General features: G+C 52.8%; 3 protein-coding genes across 10 annotated transcripts in view; 2 read left to right on the top strand and 1 right to left on the bottom strand.

The window, feature by feature from the left end:
• Positions 1–2,750, top strand: NANOS3 (nanos C2HC-type zinc finger 3). Its single transcript, XM_036066494.2, has 2 exons — positions 1–459; positions 2,613–2,750. Exons 1-2 carry the CDS (start codon positions 6–8, stop codon positions 2,678–2,680), a joined length of 522 nt encoding a protein of 173 aa, XP_035922387.1. The 5' UTR covers positions 1–5; the 3' UTR covers positions 2,681–2,750.
• Positions 2,645–25,789, bottom strand: BRME1 (break repair meiotic recombinase recruitment factor 1). Of its 5 annotated transcripts, none has more exons than XM_078054645.1 (11): positions 25,533–25,789; positions 25,036–25,099; positions 24,522–24,573; positions 20,764–20,938; positions 17,174–17,255; positions 16,828–16,938; positions 12,115–13,392; positions 8,288–8,398; positions 7,947–8,035; positions 5,845–5,937; positions 2,645–2,813 (listed from the first exon to the last, which is right to left on the bottom strand). In XM_078054645.1, exons 1-11 carry the CDS (start codon positions 25,787–25,789, stop codon positions 2,645–2,647), a joined length of 2,481 nt encoding a protein of 826 aa, XP_077910771.1. The 5 variants fall into 5 exon arrangements, with proteins under 5 accessions (XP_077910771.1, XP_077910785.1, XP_077910777.1 ...); XM_078054659.1 differs by lacking the exon at positions 25,533–25,789 and adding an exon at positions 25,388–25,428; XM_036066472.2 differs by lacking the exon at positions 2,645–2,813 and adding an exon at positions 4,846–5,599.
• The window catches only part of CC2D1A (coiled-coil and C2 domain containing 1A), a 15,004-nt gene continuing 13,651 nt past the window's right edge, over positions 25,729–27,081 (top strand). For all 4 annotated transcript variants that reach the window (XM_078054637.1, XM_036066466.2, XM_036066465.2 and 1 more), the window contains exon 1: positions 25,729–25,861. In XM_078054637.1, the coding sequence (XP_077910763.1) occupies positions 25,802–25,861 (60 nt within the window). In that variant the 5' untranslated portion in view covers positions 25,729–25,801. The remainder of the gene's footprint in view (positions 25,862–27,081) is intronic.

Here is a 27,081-nt window from a genome sequence, read left to right as displayed (position 1 = left end):
CAGCTATGGGAACCTTCGACCTATGGACAGATTACCTGGGTTTGGCACGCCTGGTGGGGGCTCTGCGCGGGGAAGAGGAGCCCGAAACCAGGCTGGACCCCCAGCCACAGCCAGCTCCAGGACCAGGGGGTCAGAGGCCCAGCCCGGAATCACCAGCTCCTGAACGCCTGTGCTCTTTCTGCAAACACAACGGCGAGTCCCGGGCCATCTACCAGTCCCACGTGCTCAAGGATGAGGCGGGCCGAGTGCTGTGTCCCATCCTGCGTGACTACGTGTGCCCCCAGTGCGGTGCCACGCGCGACCGTGCCCACACACGCCGTTTCTGCCCACTCACTGGCCAGGGCTACACCTCTGTCTACAGCTACACCACCCGCAACTCAGCTGGCAAGAAGGTGTCCCGGCCTGACAAGGCAAGGACGCAGGACTCAGGGCATCGCCGAGCAGGAGCAGCCTGTGCAGGTGGCTGGGGGGACCTGGTGTGGAGGGGGCTGACCCTGGGCTTGTGGCTAAGCCCTCGGGGCCTCTGTGAAGTAGGATTAACCCCAGTGCCCACTTTAGAGGGTTGGGGGGAAATAATCAGTGTAGAAAACTTAGAACAATATTCTAGAAGTGTTGCCCAGTGTGAATAAGCTGGGGCTGGGATTAATCTGTGGCCTTGCGCAGGGGACCTCTCTGGGCCCATGGGGAAGTTGCTCTCCTTTTCCAGGCATGGGGTGCTCTGTCAGGGAGGCTATGGGGACTTGTGACAGGATCTGCAGTTAGGTATAGCAGGGGCTCCAAATCCTGTTTGGCACTTAGGAGCTGTGCAGCCTGAGAGAAGTTCTCAGCCTCTCTGAACCCCAGCTTCCTCATGCTCCTCCTTTGTTCACTCATTTGCCAAATAGCTTGTGTGCCTTTTGTTTTTTTGTTTTTGTTTTTTTTTTTTTTAAGATTTTATTTATTTATTTGAGAGAGAGAGAATGAGAGACAGAGAGCATGAGAGGGAGGAGGGTCAGAGGGAGAAGCAGACTCCCTGCCGAGCAGGGAGCCCGATGCGGGACTCGATCCTGGGACTCCAGGATCATGACCTGAGCCGAAGGCAGTCGCTTAACCAACTGAGCCACCCAGGCGCCCGCTTGTGTGCCTTTTGTGCCAAGTGCTGGGCTGTACCAGCAGTGGAAAAAGGTAGAAGGGAGAACGGCATTTAAAACAGTGTGCTGAGTGCTGAATGGAGGAGTCTAGAGGAAGCACCTGATCCAGATGAAGGGGTCGAGGAGGGCTTCCTGGAGGAAGTGACTTCTGGAAGTCTAATTTGGTTTGATGGATGCTAGAAGTGTAGCCCAGGCACTGGGGCTCATTCAGGAACTTAGTGAAGTTCAGTGTATCTGGAACAAAATGGGTGCATGTCTGGTAGAGAGGGAGGTGTCAGAGATTTGGGGGCCAGCGGAAGAGCCTATAGGTCTTGGACTTGGGTACTAGGGAACCACGGAAGGGGCAAGACCAGGTCTGCATGTTTGAGTGTGTTAGACCTCAGCTGACTGGTTGGATCGTGAGGACACTAGTCCTCCAGGCAGAAGTGTCCATGGCAGCAAGGAGGGAGAGGGGCCTGGCACCCAGGGAAATGTATGTTTGGAGAGGAACATCGGGAGTTTGCTGTGTGTGGATCAGCTCAGGAGGGCAGCTGGGGTGAAAGCTTATGAAATCTTTAGCTGAAGCCTCCCTGAGGTCTGGCTCTCCCCACACTGCTTGGCCCGCCACGTGGGGTCACCCTGTCTCATCAAATGTGGATTCCAATTCTGCAGGTCTTCTGCAAGTCCGGGTGGGGCCCCAGGACCTGCATTTCTAACTAGCTCCCAGCCGTGTGGGAAGGCCAGGGAGCAGGGAGGCTGCTTTGGGTAGCTTGAGCGTACGTGGCAGTGGTTGTTATTATAGACGTGAAAGGCCTCAGCTCCTGTGGGGTTTTAAAGCAGAAATTGTTTTAGCAACTTTGTCTTTGCAGAAGTCAGCCAACAGGGAGGTGGGCCTGACTGGGCCATACTGCTGCCCTTTTGGGTGCCCTGTGTGGGTACAGCCTCCCCATCAGAGTGTGAGCTCCTTGAGGGAGGTGACTGGGCGGGACAACCCCACCCTCACCCCCGGCAGCTGTGCAGGGAACATTTGACCGAAGAATTGAGTAGATACTATTCCCCCAAGAGATTCAATGAGATCCACCTGGGAGGTGGGGGGAGCTGAGGGGACATAGAGATGATGGTCTCAGAACCTTCTTTTTTCTCTTAAGTTGGAGGGAACAGGAAAGTTCCCTTCCCCAGGCATGGAGGGTGGGGTGGAGCCCCCCTTACCACCAGACTGGTAGAAAGGCCAGCCTCCTGTAATGTTCTGGGTGTAACAAATCTGGGGTCCCCGGAGCCCTGCGGCCACCAGGGGGCAGCACAGCCAGCCAGAATTAGAGTTTCTGTGCTTTGTGTCCAGCTCTGGGTCCCACCCTGGGCTGGCCAGGCCTGGAATGTCACAGGGGTGCTATTCTAGGAGCAGCCCCCAGGTGGCGCTAGAGCCCCAAAGCCCTGAAGTTTGAACCCGTACTTTGGGAGCATTGAATCATACCCTATTATTGTTTTTCTCCTTTTAAAATCCAGGTTCCAAAGGTGCTGGGAAGTCTTCTGGACCTTCACCCTCTTCCTGCTGCCCCTCCACTTCTGCCTAGGAGACTGGTGCAGGGAGGATGGAGATGCTGCCTTCCCCTGGGTGTGGGGACCCAGGCTCGATGGAGGATGTATTTTCCGGGAAGATCCACCTTGCAGGGACCTGTCCCTCGGCCCTTGCCCCAGCCTGGAGGCCTGGTAAGAGAGCAGGGCCTGAGAGCACAGCTGAAAGAGCCCCCATGAGGAAGGAGGTGGCCCTCAGGACCCTGGCCCTCCTTCCCCAGCACTGGGCACCCAGTCAGCGCTCAATAAATGCTTACGAATGGATCAGCGTAATAGCCCAGGTCTTGGGATGAGGTAGCGTGAACAGCTCCAGAGGGGCTGGGGCACCTCTTTTCTATCCTGACTGCATCCATGAGCCCCCACATGTCCCCACCTGTTACTTGGATTCTGGTTGATCCTGGAGCATTGGGTGAGCTGCTTTATGCTGAGAAATGGAAGTGGGCACCACAGGGTGACTGTGGGGTTTTGAGGGGTCACCCCAGCACTTCTGAGCACGGCACTCGCTGCCAGGTTAGAGCCATGAAGCCATTTCTATGATGTTTGGAATTTTCAAACTCCCTTCCAACCATCCCTCACACAATGACATGCCAAATAGGTAGAATTCTCCACATTGGAGGCGGGGGCCTGATCTGAGAGGGGAACTGAGAGACAATTAGACCAAGCCCTCCCTCCTCCTTCAAATCATCCTGACCAAGGAGGCCCTCAGTGAATGTTAGGGTCCTCACAGATGCCTCAGCAACAGGGCCAGGGAGTCACACGCCAGACTCCTCAGAACAAGGGAAGGACTTGGGGGCGCGGGTGCAGGGCTAGGCAAAGGATGGGAATATGTCCTGGGGGGGTGGGCCAGCCAAGACCTTGGTCAGGAGGCACCACAGAGGTGATCTGGCTCTGCCTGGGGAGAAATGGGAGAGGGATGGAGATCGATCACCACCCAGGTAGTGTGACCCAGTTCTCCTGGGCCAGGGCTGTGTTTGTGGGAATCCCTACTCCCAGTCTGCTCCTCTGGCCTCCAGAGGGCAGCAGGTGGCAAGTGTCCGTTCAAATTCTTCCCCCAAGCCAACGGCTGGCCTGGGAACCCGGGCTCCATCCCTAATAGCCCACACTGTCTCCCAGAGTTGGGTGGGAGCAGGATTTGGACTTTGCAGGTCCCCTCTGCCCTTGGCTTTGGACTTGAACTCCAAAGGACGTGAGGCCACCGAAGGAGGAGGGCTGGGGTGAGCTGGGGTGAGCTGGGGATGGGAGACAACCCTTGAAGACAGCCTGCTGCCCAGGCTTGGAGCGGGGAGGGGAGGAGGAGAAAGAAGACACGGAGGAGGGCTCCTTAGCAGCCCCAAGAGTTTCAAATTGAGTTAGGGGACACAACATCCCAGTTACCCCCAGCTGTTTGCAAGTGCTGATTGTATAGACCAGAGCTGCTGGGGCTTGAGACCCACAGAACCAGGAGAATGGACATGTCCTGGCAGGTTCAAGGGAGGAGCTGCACATCCAGCCAGAAGTGGTGGGGGACCTTGACCCCCCCGCCACTTCCCTCCAGCATGGGGTTTCCCGGGGTCTAAGAAGGCAGTGGGAGCGGAGACCTGCCTTGGCTGTAGGAATCAGGGTGTGGGAGTCACAGGCCAAAGGACTGATAAAGTCTCGGGTCTGGTCAACCTTTTGGTCACCAATTTAGAAGCACTGTGTTCTATAAAATGGGTTTGGCGGCAGCACCTGCTTATGACAACATCATCAGGGTTGTGTAAGGCTTGGCACTAGCTGTGTCTGTATCAGTCACAGTCCCCCAGGACTGCCTCCTTCCAGTCTGGGGCCTAGAAGCAGCTTGTGCCTCGGAGGATGGGTAAGGCCATCTGAACTGAAAGCAAACCTGCCAGCTCTCCAGTTGGGTGATCAGCTATGATGTCTCAGTGGGCTTGCTGCTCCACGATATGGGGGTGTCTGTGCTTGAATGTGTACACACACGTGCACACACACAGCCACCCATTCCTGGAGACTCCGACACATTCAGTAACTTGTGGGGACCCCTTGATTCACAGGGCCCTGCAGTAGCCCAACCTGCCCTCCCGGGGAGGATGAGAAGTAAAAGGAGAAAGAGGTGGTTAGGGAGGTTGGTGGGCGGAACATTAAGGAACTGAAAATACCTCAAACCCCAAATAGCAGGTCACAGATCCACACTAGGGAAACATTTATTAATGGTCTAAGCAGAAGAAATAAAATGGAAATCCGGAGAAAAACAAAGGTACCACCAACAAAGGGAGCCCTTTTCTCCACCAGGAAAGAAACAAATTCTGAACCTCCCATAACCTGAGCTAAAGAACGAAATTCGCAAATCCAGATAAACATCTGGGTGGCTCTGGGCTCTGCTCAGAAGCAGCTGGCTTCCGGAGGGTGGGGAGCACAGCCAGCCTCCTGCTGACTGCCTGTGGCCTCTGCCGTAACCCGGGGTGCGGGGGGAGAGCAAGTTCCGTCCCTTACCAACTCCCAAGGGAGGCAGCTGACATGGGCCCGGCCTCTTTTGTTTCCCATGGGAAGCTGACTTCCGGGTCATCTGAGGGGAGGCTTCTAGGGCCCACTAGGACCTGCTGGAGCACCTTACAGGATAAACCAGGGGGCACACAGGGCCCTGCAGGCTTTCCGGGGTCTGCTGAGGGAATGTTCCCAGCTGTTTGGCGGCAGCACCTCTGGGGGCCAGTGCAGAGCAAACACGCACAGGCGCCCTGAGTTTGTGCACGTGCATGCACACAAGGTGCTCCTGAGGTGGTCTGGAAGTAATCTACAAATCCCTCCAGGATCGCTGCCCTGGAGGGAGATTCCCAGCCCCCTTTGATGTGTAGGGTGCCGGGGCTTTCCCTGCCAGCCTCGCCTTCCGGTAGCTGAGGCGCTTGAAGGCCTCCAGGTCCCGGTGGGCGCTCATGATCAGCCGGCTGCATGGAAGTTGCAACAGGAGCTGTGTGTGCTCCACCAGACGCCCAAGTGGGGACTACACCTCCCATTCGGGCACAAGTGCCTGCTCACACTCCCACATAAGCTCACACACGTGAACACGCACAGGTCTTGGACACACAGAGGCAGATGCAGGCCCTGGGCCCTCCCTGCCATCCCCCAAGGCCCCATCCCCCCTGCCACCCCTTCCGCCTCGTTCATCCATGGAGCCTAGCCCAGTGCTTACTTCAGGTTGGAGAGCTCAACAACAAGACCGTGCACGGTGTCTGTTGCATCCTCCATCCTGGCGGCTTCACAGGCCTTGATCCCTACACAGGTCCTGGCGGGAAAGGAGGGAAGACAGGAGGTCTGACCTCACCGGACAGCTCTGCCAAACTCTGTTCTGGGGGCTTTTGCTGGGCCTGGAGCTGTCTTCTCTAGATATTAATACCTTTTCCAGATATGAAACCACCAGAGGCAGAGCGCTGATGGCCAACCCAGCTGGCTCTACCATCAAGAGCACACCCAGAGTCCAGCCTCTTCTCCCGACCACCTCGGTCCTTGTCTGGACAGTTGCCACAGCCTCCCTGGCCCCCTGTTCCGGCCCCTACAGCCTGTCCCCCATTCAGCACTGGGGTGGGGTGGGCTGTGAAAATAGAAACCCAGCCCAGCACCCCTCCCCGAAGCCCCTGCACCATCTGCCAGCACCTCCAGGCCCCCATCGCCCCCCTTCCCCTTCCTCCCCTGCTCCAGCCACATTGAATTCCTGGCTGTTCCCTGAGCACTTCTGAGGGCCCTGGAATGTTCTTTCCCCAAAGTCTCCTCCTGGTGGGGGGAGGGAGGCTTCCCTGATCGCCATGTTAAAATTTTAACCCCTTCCTCACTGTCTTTTTCTCAACACTCCACCATCTGACTAATTTGCTTGTCTCTCACCCTCCCACCCCCACCAGATGGAAGCTGTGTGTTTTGTCCCACACTGTCTCCCCCGTGCCCAGAGCAGTTCCTGGAAAAGCTGGCACTGGATGGCCTTAGTATCTATGGAAGGGGTAGATGCACCACAGCACCGGCTGTACCTAATGCATGCGGCCTGTGGATGTGGGCAGAGGGCTGCCCTCCTGGACTCAGGCCAACAGCTGTTCCTAAATCCTCCTCCACCCCAGCGTGGCAGTGTCTCCTGGGCTATCACTACAGGGACTCCAGTTCTACTCCACCCGCTTCAGTCACCCTGAGATGGCAGGCCGGCCTGGCCTTAGCCTCTGCATGTCTCACTCAGCCATGGGCCACTGAACCAGACCCATGACCTGCCTGGGGGGCTTCCAGATGTCCGTGTGGGTTACATCAGAGGCCAGTGGAGATTCAGACATGAATCTCCCTTCTCTTTGCTTAAACAATAGTAGGGTCACTCTAGCTATAAACTGCCCCTGATCCCCACATGTGCGTGCACGTGTGTGTGTGTGTGGCAACAGGTGGTACAAATGTGTGCATGAGCAGGAGATGGAAACGCGGCCACCCTCTACGCTGAAGAGGAGGAGAAAGAGAAAGGAGATACACTCTGCCAAGGGCTGTGTCCCTCACCCCTCCTCCACACCAATTGCCAGACAGAAACAGAAACTTGGCCATGAATAATCGATAAGCCGCAGCCTGTGCAGAGAGACCAGTTCAAGTACAAGGTTACAGGAGAGGACTGTCACCCAGCGCTAACGGCTGGCAGGGCTGGGAGGAAGGACACAAAGGGAGGTGATGGACGTGAGACGCTCTGGGGTGGAGAGGACCCCCCAACACCCCCCCCCCCACACACACACTCTCTCTCTCTCTCTCTTTCTCTCTCTCCATGGCCTGCAGGAGGGAGAAAAAGCAGCCTGCCTCAGGGCACTGAGCCAAGTGAGGAGATGGGGCAAGTCAGGAACAAGTCAGGACCTCAGGAGGGCCCTCTGGATGCCAGAGTGGGGGCGGGCCCAAGGCCACTGGTTTTTATCCCCGTCTGGGTCCCCTTCCCCTCCACAGAGATTCAGGGTAAGCTCTAGATCCTCTCTCTAGAAAAACACATCTAGTACATTAAAACAACCTATGGAACTGGGGGGTACTATCCCAGGGGCCCTGGGGAGAGACTCTGGTTTAGCTGTAGATCGAGGATCACCAGTTCTCCACTTGCGGGGAGCAGCGGCACGCACAGTGTGAAAGACGGGGCTCGGCTCCCTTCCTGAGACCCATGGAGGGAGAGGCAGGGCTGAGGTGAGGGAGAGTACGGGGGTGCCAGTGCCAGGAAAGCAGCGACATTCTCCCCTCGCAGGGACTTAGGGACGACTGCTGCAGGGGCAAGAGTCCTGGGTTAGCCTCCCCCTTGCCTACCTCAGCTGGAGCTCCGTGAGAAGGCCTCCATCAGCATGTGGGCTTGTGCCAGGCCAACAAGAGCCCAGCCTGGTCCCCGTAGGAAACGACTATATGAAGAGAGAACACACCTGTGAATGGCCTCGCTGGCTAAGCCCTGCACTGGGAAGGAAGAGGACATGCAGGGCACCTCTCAATTCTCCTGGGCTGTGTCAGGAACACAGAGGTAGAGACTCCCGCAGAAGGAAAGTGGTGCAGCGAAGAGACAGCATGCCCTGACAGCTAGACCTGGGGGCCACCAACCCGGGCTGCAATCACCCTCCCCATTCAGAAGGAGCAGACAGGGCAATGTGAGGCCTGACCCTGGTGTCCCCTGCTGAGTCTGTGCTTTCTGAAGGGCTGATCTGTGTTGGCCGATGGCTCTGTCCCTGACAGCTGAGGCGTCGCACTGTCTCCTGCTCGTCCTGCAGTATCTAGAAAGGTACAGAGAAGACCCTCAGTGATGCTGAGTGGAGCGAGGTGGGCACCCAGTGTTGAGGGGAAGAGGTTGGCCAGGTAAGCCACCTGTTTTGTGCCAGGGAAAGATTTTACAAATATATGGTCAGGGAAAAATTTATAATAGGGTAGAGAGCCAGATAACCCGGAGAAGCTTAAGTTTCTAAATGTCAACGGTGAGGGCGCCTGGGTGGCTCAGTCAGTTAAGCGTCTGCCTTCGGCTCAGGTCGTGATCTCAGGGTCCTGGGATCGAGCCCCACATCGGGCTCCCTGCTCGGCGGGAAGCCTGCTTCTCCCTCTCCCGCTCCCCCTGCTTGTGTTCCTGCTCTCGCTCGCTCTGTCAAATTAATAAATAAAATCTTTAAAAAAAAAAAATGTCAACAGTGGTTTAATGTTCATGGAAAATGTCAAGCTCAATCATGGAGGGGACATACGTCCCTCTGAAAAGAGGCAAAGAGGCTGGGGTAGAGTGGCCAATCCATGGCCTTTCTGAGGAGACCAAAGTCCTAGAGTAAGAAGGGATCTGTTCCAAAGACGTCCTTTCAAAAGCAGGCCCCTCTCCCCTGACGGGTGGGGGATGGGATGAAGGCCTTGAGCTATAGCTTACACCTGCAAATTGTCCCTGAATCCCAAGAACAGACGCAAAGAACTGCTTGTAGCCCAACGGTTCTCACGGGGGGATGATCACCCCTAGGCACTTCACATTGGTCAGCACACTTTGGTGGGGGGAGTGCTACCGGCATCCAGTGGGTAGGGGCCAGGGGTGCTGCTCAGCACCCAAAATTGCACAGGACAGCCCCGCCCCAGAGAACGATCTGGACCCAAGTGCCAGCAGTGCCTGCTGTGGACAACACAGTACCTCCCAGGCATCTGGCCTACTGTTTCATGTAAGTGACTCTGAATAAAATACAATTCACCCAACTCACCGGGCCATTCTTGGCCCTGAGGAATATTCCCCCTCCTAACATTCCAACCACTGCTCCCACCAGGACTGTGTAAATGTTTGACACAAGGGCAGTCCTTGTACTGAATGTGCTGGAAGCCATCACTCTACGACCCAAGAGGGACTTGTAATCAGCTTTTATTTTTTTAAAGATTTTATTTACTGGGGCGCCTGGGTGGCTCAGTCAGTTAAGCATCTGCCTTCGGCTCAGGTCATCATCCCAGGATCCTGGGATCGAGCCCCGCATCAGGCTCCCTGCTCAGCAGGGAGTCTGCCTCTCCCTCTCCCTCTGCCCTTCCACCCTGCTCATGCTCTCTCTCTCTCTCAAATAAAAATCTTAAAAAAAAATTAAAACAATTAAAAAAATATTTTATTTATTTATTTGAGAGAGAGCACAAGCACGGGGAGCAGCAGAGGGAGAGGGAGAAGCAGACTCCCCGCTGAGTACGGAGCCCAACACAGGGCTCCGTCCAGGACCACCTGAGCCAAGGGCAGATGCTTAACTGACTGAGCCACCCAGGCCCTGGAATCAGCTTTTAAATGACACTCGTCATGCAGTGTACAGAGGCTCCACCAGCCCTGTGGTGAGTGTCAGGTCCTAAGGGAGCTACTACAAGAAGAAAATACCATGCTTTCCTGGGAGGGGACCTGGGTTTGAAACTGGTCTGTCACTTCTGTGTAACCTCTGTGAGGCCCCCAGTTGCCTCCTCTGAAGCAGTGCTCACATAAGCTGTCCCGCTGCGGGGGAGGGGGGCCTGTTGGTGGGAGGCCGCTGCTGCCACCCTCCATCCACCTGCACTCTGTTCCCAAGTGTCCCTGTCCACCAGGTCTTCCTGCCGCGCTCCATCGGTACCTTTCTGTGGGAACCTGCTTGTGCCGAGGTCGCCCTGACATGTCCGGGAACGCCCAGTATCAAAACAAAACGTGTCCAGACGTCAGCAACCTTGTCAGGGCAGCGCCTCCGCCCCTGGAGGACCTGTCAGGTCTGCCCACCCCAGCTGTCTGCCAGTTCCCTGCACTGCGGGTTCTTTGTTGTTTTCAAAGCCCAAAGTCACTGGCAGCCCATCAGGAAGGGCTTGCTTCTTTGCCTGCTGGATGCCACTAAATATCCCGACTGCTTCCTTTAGCCACTGCCCAACAGGCAGAGACTGGGAGTAGCTTAGACTCTTCTTTCCAAGGGAGGGGTTTGTATCGTTCACGGGCTGAGGCTCTAGTTATAAGATTTCAGCCGTGCTGGCACCTGCACACCTACCTATCCCAGGTGCTTGTGTTCAAACTCTAGGACTGGGCTGCACTGTGACTTACTTTCCATCATCTTGCTCATCTGGTGATCGAGAAATGGGTGGCACAAGGAGCCGGGGGCCCACATGTGGCAGGGAGGGCCTGGTCTGAAGTCACCTTGCACATAAACACTGTGAAGGGCCAGAAATGACCCTTGGCCCTCCCTTGGGAAGGCGGCGCCTTGGAGACCCACATTTGCCCAACCCAGCCACATTCCCCTCTGTGGCTGCAGCAGCTGGCTTTCCTCAGCTGGGTACCAGATGAAACACTATGCTTGTGTTTCAGGGCCGGGTCGTATGAAAAGACTCTCTAAGTGCTGAAATGATAGGGTACAAAATGTTCACTCTGGGAGAGAGGTGGGAACGGTACTACCACAAACCTCACAGGGGCAGGGACCACGCCCAATCTGTTGACTCCTGGCAGAGCAGGCTCTTGATAAGCATGTAACTGAATTAATGTTTTAAAGATCTCAACAGGACAGCCGAAGAAACAGAGCCCGATGTTTGTGAAGCAAGTTGGGCTCTGCGCTCCAGGTCAGGGCATCTGAGGCACAGGTGTGGAATCAGGCCAACCTGGGAGCAGACCCGGCCTGTCTCCCTCCCAGCTGTGTCACCTGGGGCAGGTGCCTGAACTCCTTCGGCCTCTGAACCACACCCAGGATGTGGAAAGAGAACCACCTACCTCTCAGAGTGTGACTGCAAAACACTTAACCCAGACTCAGGCGTGCCAATGGTCAAGGATGTGGTGCTTCCCTGGGGGCGGGGCCAAAGCAAGTCTGCCACCCGCCCCCGGACAGGTGAATGCCAATGGCCTGCACAGGCTCGGCAGCTGGGGAAGGTGATGTTGGGTAGCTCTCCCACAGCCTGCTGGGCAGGCAGATCCCTGAAGAAAGCAAAGTCCCTACAAATTCCAGCAGGAAAGCAAAATTCTGTGTCTATGTTTGAAAAAAAAAAATCGTATGAGGACCCTGAAATGACCCTTAAGATGGGCAAAGGCTCTCTCCAGTTGGGGACTGAAGTCCTCTCCCCCAAACCCAGCTTTGACGTGGCTGGCTTTTTCAAAGTGACCCCTCAAGGTCTCAGGCATCCTCTTTATATCCCTCAGAAACCTGCAGCTAGAGCCAGGCCCTGAAGTGTGGAGAGGGTGGGTAGAACTGGGGGCTCCAGTCAAGGAAGGGAGGACCTCCATCAACTCTGCCTAGGCTGACAGAATACATGCGTGTCACTGCCTGGGGCTCTTCAGCTCCCACACAGACAGACCCCTTACAGAAAGGCAGGTCTGTCCTTTCTGGAAAATCACTGACTCCATACCCACCAAAGCTGCAACTCATTCCTCTACACCCGTGTGCTATATAAACAGATGGCCATGCACCCCAAATTCCACACACCCCCTACCGGGTGGCTTGGGACAGGCTCACGCCACTTGACACCTATCCTGGGATGGTCTGCCATAACGTGGGGAAGCTCTTACCTGCGCAGGTGAGGCTTCAAAGTCAGGGGCTTCCAGGGCATCCCGTATCTGGCTGTCTGGCAGGAAGTCAGGTTCCAGGGCCGGGGACTCCCCCAGCACAGCCTGGTCTGCAGAGCCAGGAGGGGGCTCAGACCAGCCTGTGGGGTCCGTGGGGGCATCTATGCTGTCCTGGCAGGCCCTGGTCTCCTGGGAAGGGCCGCCCACAGCTTCTCTGTGCACTGGTGGAGCAAGGGCTCCAAGAGACAGACTGAACCCCTCAAGGTCTCGTTCAGGGCTCTGGCGACCTAACTCAGTGGCTTTTTTATGTGTGGGCTGCAACAGCAAAGGCAATGCACACACACCTCCGAGCCCCTCTGTCTGATCAACACCTGGGCCCATTTCCGAGGCTAGAAGACTGGAATCTCCAGCACCTACTGTGGGCTCTCTTACCCTGTGATCCAGAGCCAGGGAGACTGCAGGGCCCCCCGGGGTGTTGCCAGGGCGCTTGTCTTCCCACCCTGCCTCCCCTCTATGTCCTGTCTCCCCAGCGAGAGGTACGTAGCTGAGCAGGCTCCCACTGCAGCCTCCATCAGGGGCCTTCCCCCTGGGACAGGTAGGTGCTCTGGTACTGGCCTGTTCATCTGGCCTGGCCACCTCTGGAGCCCTCTGTTCTGGCTCGGTGGGGTCTGTGCTCACATCTGTGATGACAATGGTCTCAAGGGAGGAGTGTCTTGGGCTGCTACAACTCTGTTCTGCTTCCCTGCCAGTCTTGCTGGGTATCTGCATGGGGTCAGAGAGGCCCTGGGCTGCAGATCTGGGCTCTGGATCCTGAGTGATGGGACCTAGGACGCCGTCTCCTTCCTCCTGATGCCTCTCAGGCAGGTCAGCCCCTGCTCCCCCTTTGGCACCTGTTCCCTGAAGTGCTCCTTGGTCTGACTCCTCTTCAGCGTCACTGCTCAGCAGGAGCCCTTTCTGGCCATGATAGCCTAGAACCCAACACCCTTCCCTGCTTTCACCATCTGGTGTCTTGGCTCCTTGCTCCGAAAGGTGGTCCTGGCTGGCCCTCTTGGAGGCCAAGGGCACTGTCCCCCATTCTGGAGAGGCATCGATGGAGGCTGAGGGCTGAGGATTCCCATTGCCAGGCACAGGTGTCATGGGGTTTTGGTCTCTGTGCTCAGGGTGGGTGCTGTCTACCTGGGTCTGGGCACCCAGCTCCCTGGCCTCCCAGGGAACAAGCCCTAGGGACTCCTCCCACAGCTGGCTTCTGGCCTGCTGGGCACTGGGCTCTGGTGGTGTTTCCTGTGGAAAGAAAAAGACAGCCTTGAGCCTTCAATAATCAACCATTCTAAAGATTTTTTGGGGTGCCTGGGTGGCTCAGTCGTTAAGCATCTGCCTTCGGCTCGGGTCATGATCTCAGGGTCCTGGGATCGAGCCCCACATTGGGCTCCCTGCTTAGCGGGGAGTCTGCTTCTCCCTCTCCCACTCCCCCTGCTTGTGTTCCCTCTCTTGCTATCTCTCTCTGTCAAATGAATAAATAAAATCTTTAAAAAAAATTTAAAAAATAAAGATTTTTTTAAGTAGGCCTCATCCCCAATGTAGGGCTCAAACTTATGACCCTGAGCTCAAAAGTCAAACACTCAACCAACTGAGCCACTCAGGTGCCCCAGGATGTTTCTAGTTGTAATTGCCCCTGTACAAAGTCTCCGATGCTGAACACGATGCACCCAAATAGGGTTCAGTACCAGGGCTGGGCACATTAGAGCCAGAGCTGGAGGGGGACCTGGAAACACAGGAACCCTCCTTCCATCAGCTCCTTTCCACCAGCATCAGGCACACGGAGGCTCTTGGACAGATCAAGGATACAAAAATGAAGGGGGCCTGTGGATTCTGCCCATGTCAACTGTCTGATGCTAGTAATGGATGCTAGTTATAGAACATGTAACCACTGGAGGAAACCGGAGGAGAGCACACACGGACCTCTCTGCAGTGTTTTGTTTTTGCGGTAAAATACACATTACATAAAACTCGGCATCTTAACCATTTTGGAAGCATACAGTTCAGTGGCATAAAGTACGTTTACATTGTTGTGCAAACATCACCACAATCCATCTCCAGAACTCTTTTCATCTTCCCAAACTGAAACTCTGTCCCTATCCCTCTCTCCCAGCATCTGGTATCTACCAACTACCTTCTCCCTGTACAATTTTTTTTTTTTTTTTTTTGAGAGAGAGAGAATGTGTGTGTGCGTGTGCCATGAGGGGTGGGGGAGCAGAGGGAGAGAATCTTAAGCAGGCTCCAGCACAGAGCCCAATGTGGGGCTCGATCCCATGACCCTGAGATCATGACCTGAGCTGAAATCAAGAGTCGGACGCTTAACTGACTGAGCCACCCAGAAGCCCCTGCCTCTACAGATTTGAATCCTCTAGGGACCTCCTATAAGTGGAATCCTATAGTATTTGTCCTTCGGTGGCTAGCTTACTTCACTGAGCATAATGTCCTCCAGGCTCATTTATGTTGTAGCAGGTGTCAGAATGTCTTTGCTTTTAGGGCGCCTGGGTGGCTCAGTTGTTAAATGTCTGCCTTCGGCTCAGGTCATGATCCCAGGGTCCTGGGATCGAGCCCCGAATAGGGCTCCCTGTTAAGCGGGAAGCCTGCTTCTCCCTCTCCCACACTCCCTGCTTCTGTTCCCTCTCTCGCTGTCTCTCTGCCAAATAAATAAATTCTTAAAAAAAAAAAAGAATGTCTTTGCTTTTTAAGGCTGAATAATATTTTATCGTATGGATATGCCATGTTTTGTTTATCTATTCATCTATTGAGGGACACTTGGGTCCGTGCTGTTTTTGCAACTTTCTAGGAGTCTATAATTATTTCAAGATAAAAACCTAAAAGAGCAAGAGGGAGAACTGAATTGTCCCTAACAGAGATAGAGATGACCTGAGCAGGGTGGGAAAGGAGGGTTCTGGCTGGGACATAGACAGCTAACTGTCCTTTAGGAGGATGTCAGCTCAATCCAGGCACTCAGGCCTAAACCTAAAGAAACACTGCAGCCCCTGGATCTCCCCCAACTCTGGATGCTGGTAGCTGACATTTCCACCTGGTATCTCCTGGTCACCTCCAACGATACACGACCAACACCAGCTCCTGAGTGTGCCCTCAGAGGCTCCCTTTCTCGACTTCAGCAACTCCATCCTTCAAGCTATTCAGGCCCCAAACCCTGGAGTCAACCCATCACCTCCTTTCCCCTCACATCCATGCCATCAACTCTCCCTTCAAACTGGACTGCAAATAATTACATTTGATAGGTAGGGACTGAGGTTTGTAACCAAGGGCACTCTATAGACAGCAACTGTCCCCCTTCCCACGCTTCTTTCATACAGTGATCAGCGCTGAGGGAGATACCTCTCTACACCCATCAAGCCCAACCTTCCTAGGAGGGTCTGCACTGCCAATATCAGACCACTGAAGGCCAGAGCCTGTCAGTCTGACTTCAGTGAAGCCATGGGCAACCAGCCGCTGAGTTACGCATAGTGTTTCCCGCACATTTTCAGTCAACAGTGAAGCTAAAACCCCTCTTATTACTTAGTTAATTTTAAGTAAGCTCTACACCCAACATGGAGCATGAACTCACAACCCCGAGATCAAGAGTCACATCCTCCACCGACTGAGCCAGTCAGGCGCCCCGACCCCTTGTTTTTAAATTAAACTTTTTGTGAGATCACTGTAGATTTATATCCAGTTATGAGAAATGAGGGGAAAGACTCCTCATGCCCTTTACCCAGTCTCCCCCAATGGTAACATCTTGCATAACTCGAGCACAATATCACAACCCAGATACCGACGTTGATAAAGCCCACCGACCTTATCTGACTTTCCAGCTTGACCTATACTTGTTTGCGTGTGTGTATGAAGTTCTATACAGTCCCCTCGTGGTGGAGGCTGTGCATCCACCACACAGACAAGATATGGAAAATCTCCAACACGGGATCCCTTGTGCTGCCTTGTGTAGCCACACTCGCCTCCCTCCCACCCTGCCCACCCTGCTCCAACACCCTGCAACCACTAACCTACCCACCATCTCTGCAATTTTCTCATTTCAATAACGTCATGCAAACGGAACTCTACAGTGTATCACCTTTCGGGACTGGCTTTTCCCACTCCACATAATGCCCTGGAAGTCCATCCAGATTGTTGCGTGTTTCACTAGTTTGTCTCTCTTTTATTGCTAGGTTGTGTTCCATGGTGTGTTCAGCCATTCACCCACTGAAGGATATCTGGGGTGTTCGCAGTTTGGGATGATTACAAACACGGCTGCCAGAAATGCCCACCCCTCACTTTTGTAGGGGCCTCTGTTGCCAGAGACATCATCACCCCCGGGGCTCAGAGTGGAAAGGATGAGAGAGTATATTGTAAGACCCATTCCCCCACCCGCCCCAAGCCACACAAAAGCTTCCAAGAAGTAAAGGGGTTCAGGGAGAGAATATGGGCTGTCTTTCTGTGTTTTTACTATTCTCATGCAACCTGGGGAAGAGGGCCGTGGCCTTGACCACTTTGCTGCAGGCACAGCTGTCCTTAGCGCCTCGCACAGGCCTGGCACGCACTCCACAGACATCTGTAGCATGCTGTACGGAAAAGGCGCACGCAGACAAGTACAGGTCTAGCCAGTGTCAAAGAAAACCAAGGTTGAACTCAGCTGCCAAGTCTGGGCCAAGAAGAAGCTGTGTCTACTGGGCTCACCTGACTGATTTTAGGGGCTCCACCCCCAAGGTCCTCTTCCCTCAGCTCTGCTTGTCTTGTCACTGTCTTCCTGGGTTTTGCAAACTGGGGGACAAACCTCCTGGCTGAGTTCTGTAAACCAGATACAACAAGAACAAAACAGCAATAAAGATAAGGGGAGGAATGAGGTTTCAGAAAACAAACGCTAAACCAGTTCCTTTCTTGCAGCCTCAAATGCAGCCCTTGCCCTCCGTCCCCAGCGCAGTCTCACCAGCCTGTCAGCCTGCTGGTGAGGAATGGAGACAAGAACTCCAGCTTCAGGGAAGCAGTGTCATTGGTTATACATGAGGCCCTAAAACAGGCTCACCTGGGAAAGAAGAGCGGGAACTGGCTCCTCTTCTGGTTGCCCGAGGAGCCTGGAGGGATCTCCTGCTTCCTCATCATGGGAGCTGGGTGGAGAAAGACAAAACAGAGGAGGTTCTGAAGTCCTAGGATGCTGTCAGTGCGTGTGGTGAGGCAAATAGATGAATCCAAAGGCAAAGTGTGCTCAGTCTCCTGTAAGGGAGGCCCTGAAGCACCTGCTTAGAGAGGGTGGGATGGAAAAGGGGAGCAGCACCTAGGGTGACATTTGGCTGCCAAGAAGGGTGCAGAGGCCCACATTTAGAATCCAAGCTGCCTGATCTGGCAGCAGTTTACTCTTATAATCCCAGGAATTGGCTCCTAAGATAAGAACAGGAATTCTCATTTGGAATGACACTCCAACCCCCAACTCTGTAAATTCTAGAGAAATGAAGTTGTAGATTTAAAAAAACAGAAACAAAAAAGTGTCTAAAAAAGGAGGTGTATTCATAATTGCCAAAATGCAAAAGCAACTGAGGCAGCCTTCAGTGGGTAAATGGATAAACTGTGTGCATCCAGACAATGGAGTATTATTCAGTGCTAAAAGAAATGAGCTATCAAGCCATGAGAAGACTGAGAGAAAACTTAAAGGCATATTCGTAAGTGAAAGAAGCCAGTCTGAAAAGGCTAAGTAGGTACTGTATGATTGCCGCTCTTTGCCATTCTGGAAAAGGCAAACCTATGAAGATAATAAAAAGATCAGTGGTGCCAGGGTTGTGGAGGGGAGGGATGAACAGATGGAACACAGGATTTGAGGCATCAAAAGTACTCTGTATGAGATTATAATGGTGGATACATGTCATTCTGCATTTGCCCAAACCCACCGAACGTACAACACAGAGTGAACTCTGAAGTAAATTGTGGATTGTGGGTGATTATCATATGTCAGTGCAAGTTCACCCTTGGTAACAAATGTACCGCTCTGGTGGGATGGTGATGGGGGTGTGTGTGCAGGGGGTGGGGGTGGCTATGAGAAATCTCCATACTTTCTCTCCAATATTATCGTAAGCCAGGCCTGGGTAGCTTAGTCTGTTAACTGTCTGCCTTTGGCTCAGGTCATGATCCTGGGGTCCTGAGATCAAGGCCCGCATTGTGCTCCCTGCTCAGTGGGGAGTCTGCTTTTCCCTCTCCCTCTGCCCTTCCCCCTGTTCGTGCTTGCTTGCTCAATTCACGCGGTCTCTCTCTCTCTCAAATAAATAAATAAAATCTTTTTTTTTTTTTTTTTAAAGATTTTATTTATTTATTTGACAGAGAGAGATACAGCAAGAGAGGGAACACAAGCAGGGGGAGTGGGAGAGGGAGAAGCAGGCTTCCCGCGGAGCAGGGAGCCCGATGCAGGGCTCGATCCCAGGACCCTGGGATCATGACCTGAGCCAAAGGCAGACGCTTAACGACTGAGCCACCCAGGCGCCCCATAAATAAAATCTTAAAAAAATTATTGTAAACCTAAAACTGCTCTAAAAAAATTAGGTCTTTTTAAAAAGCATGTGAGACTTATGGTTTTATCTAAATAAATGTGGATGTGGGCGCCTGGGTGGCTCAGTTGGTTAGCGACTGCCTTCGGCTCAGGTCATGATCCTGGAGTCCCTGGATCAAGTCCCGCATCGGGCTCCCTGCTCGGCAGGGAGTCTGCTTCTCCCTCTGACCCTCCGCCCTCTCATGTTCTCTCTCTCATTCTCTCTCTCTCAAATAAATAAAATCTTTAAAAAATAAATAAATAAATAAATAAATAAATGTGGATGCGTATATTGTTAAGAAAACACATCAAAACCTGGAACTAAAACTAAGACTTTAACTTTAGAAGGGGAACAGGAAAAAGCATGAAGATACAGTAATAGGTTTTTTTTTTTCACAATAGGTTTAAATTGTATTGGGGAGCTGATGGAGATAGAATAAATCTAGATACTGATAGCAAGAGTCTGTCAGAAAAATTTTTTAAGATTTTTTATTTATTCATCTGAGAGAGAGAGAGCGTGAGCACAAGCAGGGAGAGAGACAGTGGGAGAGGGAGAAGCAGACCCCCCTGCTGAGTTGAGAGCCTGATGAGGGGCTTAGTCCCAGGACCAGGAGATCATGACCCGAGCTGAAGGCAGATGCTTAACGAATGAGCTACCAAGCTGCCCCTATTTGAAAATTTTTATTCAGAATGGGTTGTTTGGGTGGCCTGTAGGGTACTAGTTAGGATTTCATTTCTCAACATAAATGTGTTGTTTGTTTGCTTTATATTGTTCTTTTCTGTTATACTTCTATGCACATGGTATTTCTTTTTTTTTTTAAGACGTATTTATCTGAGAGAGTGAGCGAGCACATGTGTGGAGAAGGGGCAGAGGGAGAGAATCTTTAAGCAGACTTTGCGCTGAGTGCAGAGCCCAATGTAGGGCTTGATCCCAGGACCCTGGGATCACGACCTGAGCCGAAACCAAGAGCCAGACGCTTAACCGACTGAGCCACTCGGGCACCCAGCACGTGGTATTTCTTAATAAAACATTTTAAAAACAAAACTAGAAAAAAGAGGGTGGGAACCCAGCAAGATGGGCAGTGCCTGGGACCCCACGAGCCCTGTTGGCCTCGCCAGGAGGGGGGAGCAGACTAATATTGTGGCGCCTGGGAGAATGGCTTAGGTGTGACATGTGGCTCCTCTTCAGAGCACACACACAGCAGTGCTACCTTTTGTCTTAAGACTGCAATGACCTGAGATCACACATCTTCCACCTCCAAAAACAGTTTTCTTGATCAGACCGTGTGCTGTAATTGTTTACTCAGAAAATCTGGTAGACCAATCCATGAGGCTTTCTCTGAGGACTTCTGGTAGCAGGAACCCTCCTTCTCCTAACTCCTGCTAACCCTTTCTATTTTGCTCTAGTTACATGCGGTTTAACCCCATGAACAAACTATTCTCCAGATCTTCCTTTTTTCCCCACTGTGCTTAATTACATATTCCTGAGGAAAAAAAAGGGGGGGGAGCTGGGAAACCACGGTGGTTAGGAGCACGGGAGCCAGACACAGCCAGATCCCCAGCTTGCGCTGCACCAGCTCAGTGGCCTTGGGCAAATACATCATTTGATCTCTCAAAGTCTCAGAGTCCTCGCCTGTGAAATGGGGATAAAAACCTACCTCACAGTGCCATGAGGATTAAACAAATGGATAGGTGTAAAGTGTTTATCATTAGCCCACTGTCTGACACGTAATTGCTATCCCCTTTCATGGGTTATTATTTCGCAGACCTACAACTCCATCAGTCCTTTCTTGGTGAAGAAGGAATGTGGGATAAACATGGATTTGACCAGCAGACAGGACAGATGCATTCTATTATTAAGTGACCTTGACAAATCCAAGGTTTTCCTTGCTCATGGTTAAAATATCAACCTTTATTGCTCGAGAGGGGAGTCTGGGGAAGAAGGCTTTGAGAAGCAACCGGAGGGCCGCTGAGCCCCCAGAGGGAGGTGTGGAGTTGGATGAGTCATGTTGGTCCCCTCCCCTTTGCATCCTGTCTACTGGGCTGCTGTGCTGTGTCCACTGTCGGTGGGGAGGCTTGCTGGAATGTTCCAAGCCACCTACCTGGAGGCTGTCTGTACTGGTTCTTCTGTCCTCTGCTCTGCAGAGGGAATGGGTTCTAATCTGCCTTCTGACTCTTCAGGGAGACACAAAGAGCCCCACTCAGAATTCTGGGGGGGGCCGTCAGAGTCTCCGAGCCTTGGGTTCTTTGGGGCCTTCAGAGGACGGACTCCTCCTCCTGATTTAGAGAGAAAGGAAGATGAAGGGATGGGAGATGCAGGGAGCATGCACTACCATGGCTGACAACCAAACCTGGCAGGGCCACTGCTGCAACACGAGCAAGCTAATTCCAAGGGTAAGAAACCCCCTGCTCTGACTCTAGCCTGGAGAGAGAGATGGGATGGCACCTTGTCCAAGAGTTTAGGTGGCCATGGGATTCAAAGGCTTTTTACCCAAGGACTGGTTATGACTGAGACTGAATCCTGAGGTAGCCTGGCACCAAACTATATGAGATAACCTGGCCCAGCCAACTGTCTCTCTAGGAAGGTGGTGACAGGTGCGTACTGGCTTCCATGAGTCTCAGCTCAAATGTTGCTGCAAAGGGCCATCCCTGACTTCTCTATACAACAACCCCTTTCAGACTCATGCTCTGTTTTAATCACTTCACAGTTTTGTTTTTTGTTTTGTTTTGTTTTTGTTTGAGAGAGATGGGGGGGGGGGGAAGGAAGAGAGAATTTTAAGCAGGCTCCACGCCCAGTGCAGAGCCTGACATGGGGCTTGATCTCAACCCTGAGATCATGACCTGAGCTGAAGTCAAGAGTTGGAAGCTTAACTGACGGAGCCACCCAAGCGCCCCAACTTCAGTTTTTTGTTGTTTTGGTTGTTGTTGTTTTGCCAGTATCTGACGTACTGGTTATTTTCTGTCTCCCTCAATACAAGGAGGGGCCTATCTCTGCTGAGTTTCAAGTGCCTAGCAGGTCATCTAGTACATTGTTGGTGCTCAACAAATACTTGGTAGATAACTGAATAAACACATTTGTAAAACAGAGATCACCACCAGGAAACACAGACAGGACTAAATTATGTGCAACTCTAGTTTTCCGTGATGCCTGCAGATTATCTGTCCTGGGAAAACTGGGACCTAGGGTCGAGTGCTAGGGAAGTGATGTCCCAGCTGCCCCTTGGTCCCTTGTATCTCTGCGGTATGTTCCCCATCACTGAAAAAAAAAAAAAAATGAGGAGCCTAACACCTATTTGCTGAGTGAAGGAAACTTCCTTACACAGAAACTGCCAATAGCGGCTGACTTCTAAGGTCTCCCCAAACCTGGCCCCAACCTAATTATCAAAAAACAAATGATAAGGGTTGAATCTAGTGAGTTCCATGACAGACGTTGTCCTGAGAAGTTGGGTGTGTTATGATAAACTTCAAGGTAGGGTTCCCACTGTTACACCCATCTTATGGATAAGAAAGCTGAGGCATATGGAGGCCAAGGGATCTGGAATGGGATCCAGTCAGTCCAACTCCAGAGCCTGCATACCTAAGTGTATCTGAGCATTTACTGAGCACCTACTATGTGCTGTGCCTCTGACCCCACAGAGAGAACAAAAAGGCAAACCAGACCCTGGACTGATCTTTCTGGAGGTCAGTCAGGTAGACCCTTTCCAACCTCAGCTCCTTACATACCTTGAAGTAAACCCATTGAACAAGCTCCCTCTCCCTAATACTGATCACCAGGGTTCTTATTAGCATTCACTCGGCTGTTTGTGCTCCAGTAGACTACCATGACATTTCTGTAATTTCTGAATTCTGTAAGTTATGGTGTGCCCATTTAGAACTTTACCGTACTGCTATGTATTTGATTAGCACTCTCAGTGAGAAGCATTTTTCTTTCTCTCCTGACTAGACCCTGAGGGTTATGAGGGCAGGAATTGAGTCTGTTGCACCCTTTGATCTCCTCCTTGCCCTGCCTTTCACCCCACCCTGCTTAGGTGTTCACCCCAGTGCTGCACTCAGAGCAAGGCTCCAATGAATGCTTCTTACACAAGCATATTCCCATCTTGTGATCTGCCAAAAAAAAAAAAGAAAGGTGAAATCAAGCAGCTTTGTTTATTTGGTTTGGGCTTAAGATGCCCAAACACTAGCTCGCTTTGCTCATCCAATGGACATGTGCACCAAATAAAAACCAAAATATCAACAGAAGTGAAAAGCCTCCCATTTCCTTCCTGATCTGTCCCCACAGGACTAATTTAAGAAAAACTAAAGGCAGAACCTTATGTTCAACACCAAAGGCCAAAGACGTTGGGAGGGAAGGGCTTCTTTCACCACCTGCCAGAATCGTCTTCCTCTGTCCCCACCCCCTCTAGGACACACAGAAACAGCTGTCCTGGGCCAGCCTGGGATCCACTGAGCTAGGGAGCCCACTGCCAAGAGAGGCCCCAAATGACCTGCTGTGGGTGGGCCTGGCTGTCCCCAGCTTCCCCCACCCAGGTCAGTGAAATTCCTGTGTTTCTGAGCAGCCTGTTGCTCATCTTACACAAAACATTTTCAATCCATTGCTAATTTTTCTATCCCACATTGTGGGGAAAAAAAAATGAGTGCTACTCCCTATGCTCATTATCCAGTAAGTAGTCATTTCTAAACTTTTAAGAAGTTTAAATTATCTTCGACAATGACAGGGAAATGGAGCTATGTAATATTGCGTGTTTTTCTTTGTGCATGAGGAAATTATACATATATATATTGACAAGTAAAGACGCTCATGATAAAGTAAAAAATGGGGATTGCAGATCAGCATGTGTGATGATTCTATTTTCCAGTAAAAAACACTGTATTTGTGTATACATAGAAAAAGTTTGGAAGTAGTGTACTGAGGTTCATTCCCTGGCTTTTTATGCTGTCCTGTGATTGATCATTGTCCCATGGTTGTGCTGGACATTAACCTTAGGGGAAGCTGGAGGTAGGGTAGAAAGAACTCTGAACTATTTTTGCAAGTTTTCTGTAAGCCCCAAATTATTTCAGAATGAAAAGGTTTTTGTTTTTTGGGTTTTTTTTTTTTTTTTAAGTCTGGAAGGAGAATCGTAATACCAGCATACACTTGTGTACTACCTAGGGTCTATCCTTCATGCTTCACAAATATTAATCCTCGTATGAACTCTAGGGCAGAGTTCTCCACCTTGGTACTCCTGACATTTGGGGCCAGATCATTCTGTATTGTGGGCACTGTCTTGTGCACTGTAGGATTTAGCACATCCCTGGCCTCAACCCACTAAATGCCAGTAACCAACCCCCCCTGCCCACACACACATCAGTTGTAGAAACCAAAAATGTCTCTAGACATGTCCAGTGTCCTGAGGGGCAAAAATCCTCCCCCCAACCAGGTTGAGAATCACTGTTTGAATGGAAAGGGTAGGTGCTTTTATTATCCTCTATTTATAGTACTCTGAGGTACAGAGTAAGTCATCTGCCATCACACAGGGAGCCTGAGAGCTGGGATGAATCCAGGGTTTTGGTTCCAGAGTGGAACACTTAGCCACACACCCAATGACCTTGTAGCTCTATTCAAAGGTCATCTCTGAGAGTGCACCCCTGGCCTAACCGTGGGATCCCACCAGAGATTGGGGGAAGCTCCAGAAATCTTTCACTTTTTACTGTATGCACTTTCCACAACTTATACTTTTCTTACTAGCATGTTTTAAATCACCTTTTTTTTTTTTCAAGGAGCTTGATGTGATCATGTTAGCATTTCTGCAACAAATAAGCCTACATTCCTCTTATACCAGAAGCAGCAATAAAGCAGTTGTCAACTCGAATGTCCAAATACCTGAAGTCCGAAGCTTTTTCCTCTTACTCATTTTATCCCTCTCTTGAAAAATCTGAAAACAACGAGCAAAATCCCATCATTACAAGTAGTCCCCGTCCCTGGGTACAGACCCAGTGACCCTGGCTGAGGGCAGAAGCCACCCTCACCCCACCTCAGTCCATCTGGCTGCCCCCGGGGGCCAAGCTGGGCGGAGTCACAGCCACCTTGGGCCATGACCGGGTAAGAAAACCTCCTCCACGTTGCAGAGAGCGGAGGGAACGACCCATCTGCCCATCCAGGGAAGCCCTGACGACCCCAGCTCTAGTCCCTAAATTGAGACAGGCTATGTGAAGCCCCCTCCCCCCTGGCTGTGGCCTGAGACCCTTCCAGGGACACCTGAGGATTCTGGAAGGAGCCACCTGGGGCCCTTCGAAGGGTCAGGAAGCCCTGTGGGGGATGCCTGGGGCCCTGGAAGCAGGAGTCGCCACAGACCAGCTCCTGCCAGCCCTGGGGGGCCAAACAAGCCCAAACCGACCTGGGCCACTGAAGTTGCCAAGGTCCCTCTGTCCTTATCAGGAACTGAGTAGGTCTGCCTGGATCTGTTGGGGAACAATTCGGTTAAATTATTTGCGTTAGGATTTTTTTGGAAAATAAAAGGCAAAGTTGGCCCTCACGGAGGCGGGGCGGCTGGCAGTCTGTAGCTGAAGGGCGGGTAGGTCCCGAAGCCCGAGCGCTGTGGACCCGACTTCCGGTGACCAGACCCACACTAACTCCACCCCGGCCCCCTAAAAGTGTGGGATGCCCAGATCAGGGCCGCCAGGAGAAGCCAGAGCCCGCAGGTGGCCACGAGACGCCGAAAGTCCGGCGGCCGCCACCGCCCCTCACACCTGCGCGCGCGCTCCGCCTCTTTCCCGCGCAACCCGCCGCACCGTCGCGCGCATACGCGACGCTAGCACCGCCCTCACACCCACGCACGCCCCGCCTCTTTCCCCGCGCAGCCCGCGGCCCCGCCCACCGCCCCGCAGTACGCACGCGTGCCGCGTATTGCCTGCCGGGAGTTGTAGTTTCAGTGCGGCGGGCCCAGCAAGTCCAGTGGCTGCGCTCCGGTGCCGCGGCGCCCCAGGGCCGAGGCGGAAGTGAGGCGGCCACTCCGGGGGTCGAGGGCGCGGGGTCAGCGGTCGCGGGGCACCAGCGAGGGGCGCGGGGCTCAGGAAGTGCGCGTGCGCGGCGATAGGCCCCGGGGGAGGAGGCAGGGCAAGGCCAGGCGAGGTGGCCAGTGGCCCGGGCATCCAGCCTGGAAGATGCACAAGAGGAAGGGACCCCCGGGACCCCCAGGCCGAGGTGCCGCCGCCGCCCGCCAGGTGAGTCTGTACCCTACGGCCTTGCCTAGGGAACCCTACTCACCCCTATCACAGGTTCAGGGGAGGGCCCCACCCCCCCAGGGGAACCCGATCACCACCCCCAAGTGAGCCCCTGTCCCCGCCCTCCAGATGAGGTTCTGCCCCCAAAGTGCGGCCTGCTGGCCCCTGCTCCCCAGCTCCTCAGCTCTTGGCGCCCCGCCCTGGGCTCAGGGCCACCTGTTGCCGCAGCCTCTCCAGTTTGGGAGGGGAAGGCCTCGGAACTGGGATAAGGATAGTTACCGCACTCCTGGCCTGAACACGCACGGAACCTCGCGTCTGCCAGGCCAAGTCAGACTCTTTTTATCCCCACTGTACAGATGAGGACACTGAGGCCCAGAGAGGTGAAGACAGCTTCCCAAGGTCATAGGGATTAACGGCTTGGCCAGAGTGAAGTGTAAATCCAGAGCTGCTGCCATGAGCCCATGGGACTGTGTCTGGACCTCCTTTCCTTCTCCATCTCCTCTGCCCCAGGCACCTGGAGAGTTGATTTTCTCAGCTTTGATGGAAGAAGCCCAGGCCATAGCTTAGTGCCGGGGTATTAGAGTCTGGCCAGCCTGGAGTTCCCTGCTGGTCTCTGTACGTTGGACACTCGGCTTCTCAGCTCTTACGCCTCAGATTCCTCATCTGTAAAATGGAGGCCCTAACAGTTCCTATGTCACAGGACAGTTGTGAAAATTCATTGAGATAGTTTATGGAAAGTGCTAGAACATAGCCCTCAATAAGTGTAACTTCATTATTACTATTAAAAGGAGCCATACATAATTGCCCATTTTGACCCACAGAAAAGGCAATTTTGTATAGTTCAACATAATATTATCACATCATGATTGGTCATGAACCAGGAGGGGATAGGAAGACAGGTCTGTTACACAATGAAAACCCCGCTTTCAACTTCTGTGTTGTTTTCCGGGCTTCTGTTTGCTCTTGCAACCTTCCTGCCTGGCCCCCTCTGCTGAGTATGCTGGAAGGAAAAGCCCAGGTGTGCAGAGTGACTTTGCTTTGGGCAGGGTGTAGGGCCTGCTTTTCCCACTGAACTTGGTCAGCAGCACATCATGGGCGTGGGCTCAAAGCAGGGAGCAGGGTCTCTGCCTGCCCTTCGCCCCGTGTTGATCTGTGCCAGAGGGCCTGGCCCATCTTGGGACACCTGTTGCATTCTGAGCCCGTTCCAGCCTCCTGCCACT

The sequence above is a fragment of the Halichoerus grypus genome, chromosome 1 (genome assembly GCF_964656455.1).
Source record: "Halichoerus grypus chromosome 1, mHalGry1.hap1.1, whole genome shotgun sequence".
Taxonomy (NCBI): Eukaryota; Metazoa; Chordata; class Mammalia; order Carnivora; family Phocidae; genus Halichoerus; species Halichoerus grypus.
The sequence above is the reverse complement of the archived record's forward strand: the minus strand, read 5'-3'. Positions and strand labels throughout refer to the sequence as shown.

Coding starts and splice junctions, on each gene's coding strand:
- NANOS3 (XM_036066494.2), top strand. CDS start 6: ATGGGAACCTTCGACCTATGGACAGATTACCTGGGTTTGGCACGCCTG. Junction 460..2,612: donor AGCAGGAGCAGCCTGTGCAG/GTGGCTGGGGGG, acceptor TTTAAAATCCAG/GTTCCAAAGGTGCTGGGAAG.
- BRME1 (XM_078054645.1), bottom strand. CDS start 25,789: ATGCCCGGGCCACTGGCCACCTCGCCTGGCCTTGCCCTGCCTCCTCCC. Junction 25,100..25,532: donor GCAGGCAATACGCGGCACGC/GTGCGTACTGCG, acceptor GTTCCCCAACAG/ATCCAGGCAGACCTACTCAG. Junction 5,938..7,946: donor CTCACGGAGCTCCAGCTGAG/GTAGGCAAGGGG, acceptor CTTTCCCGCCAG/GACCTGTGTAGGGATCAAGG.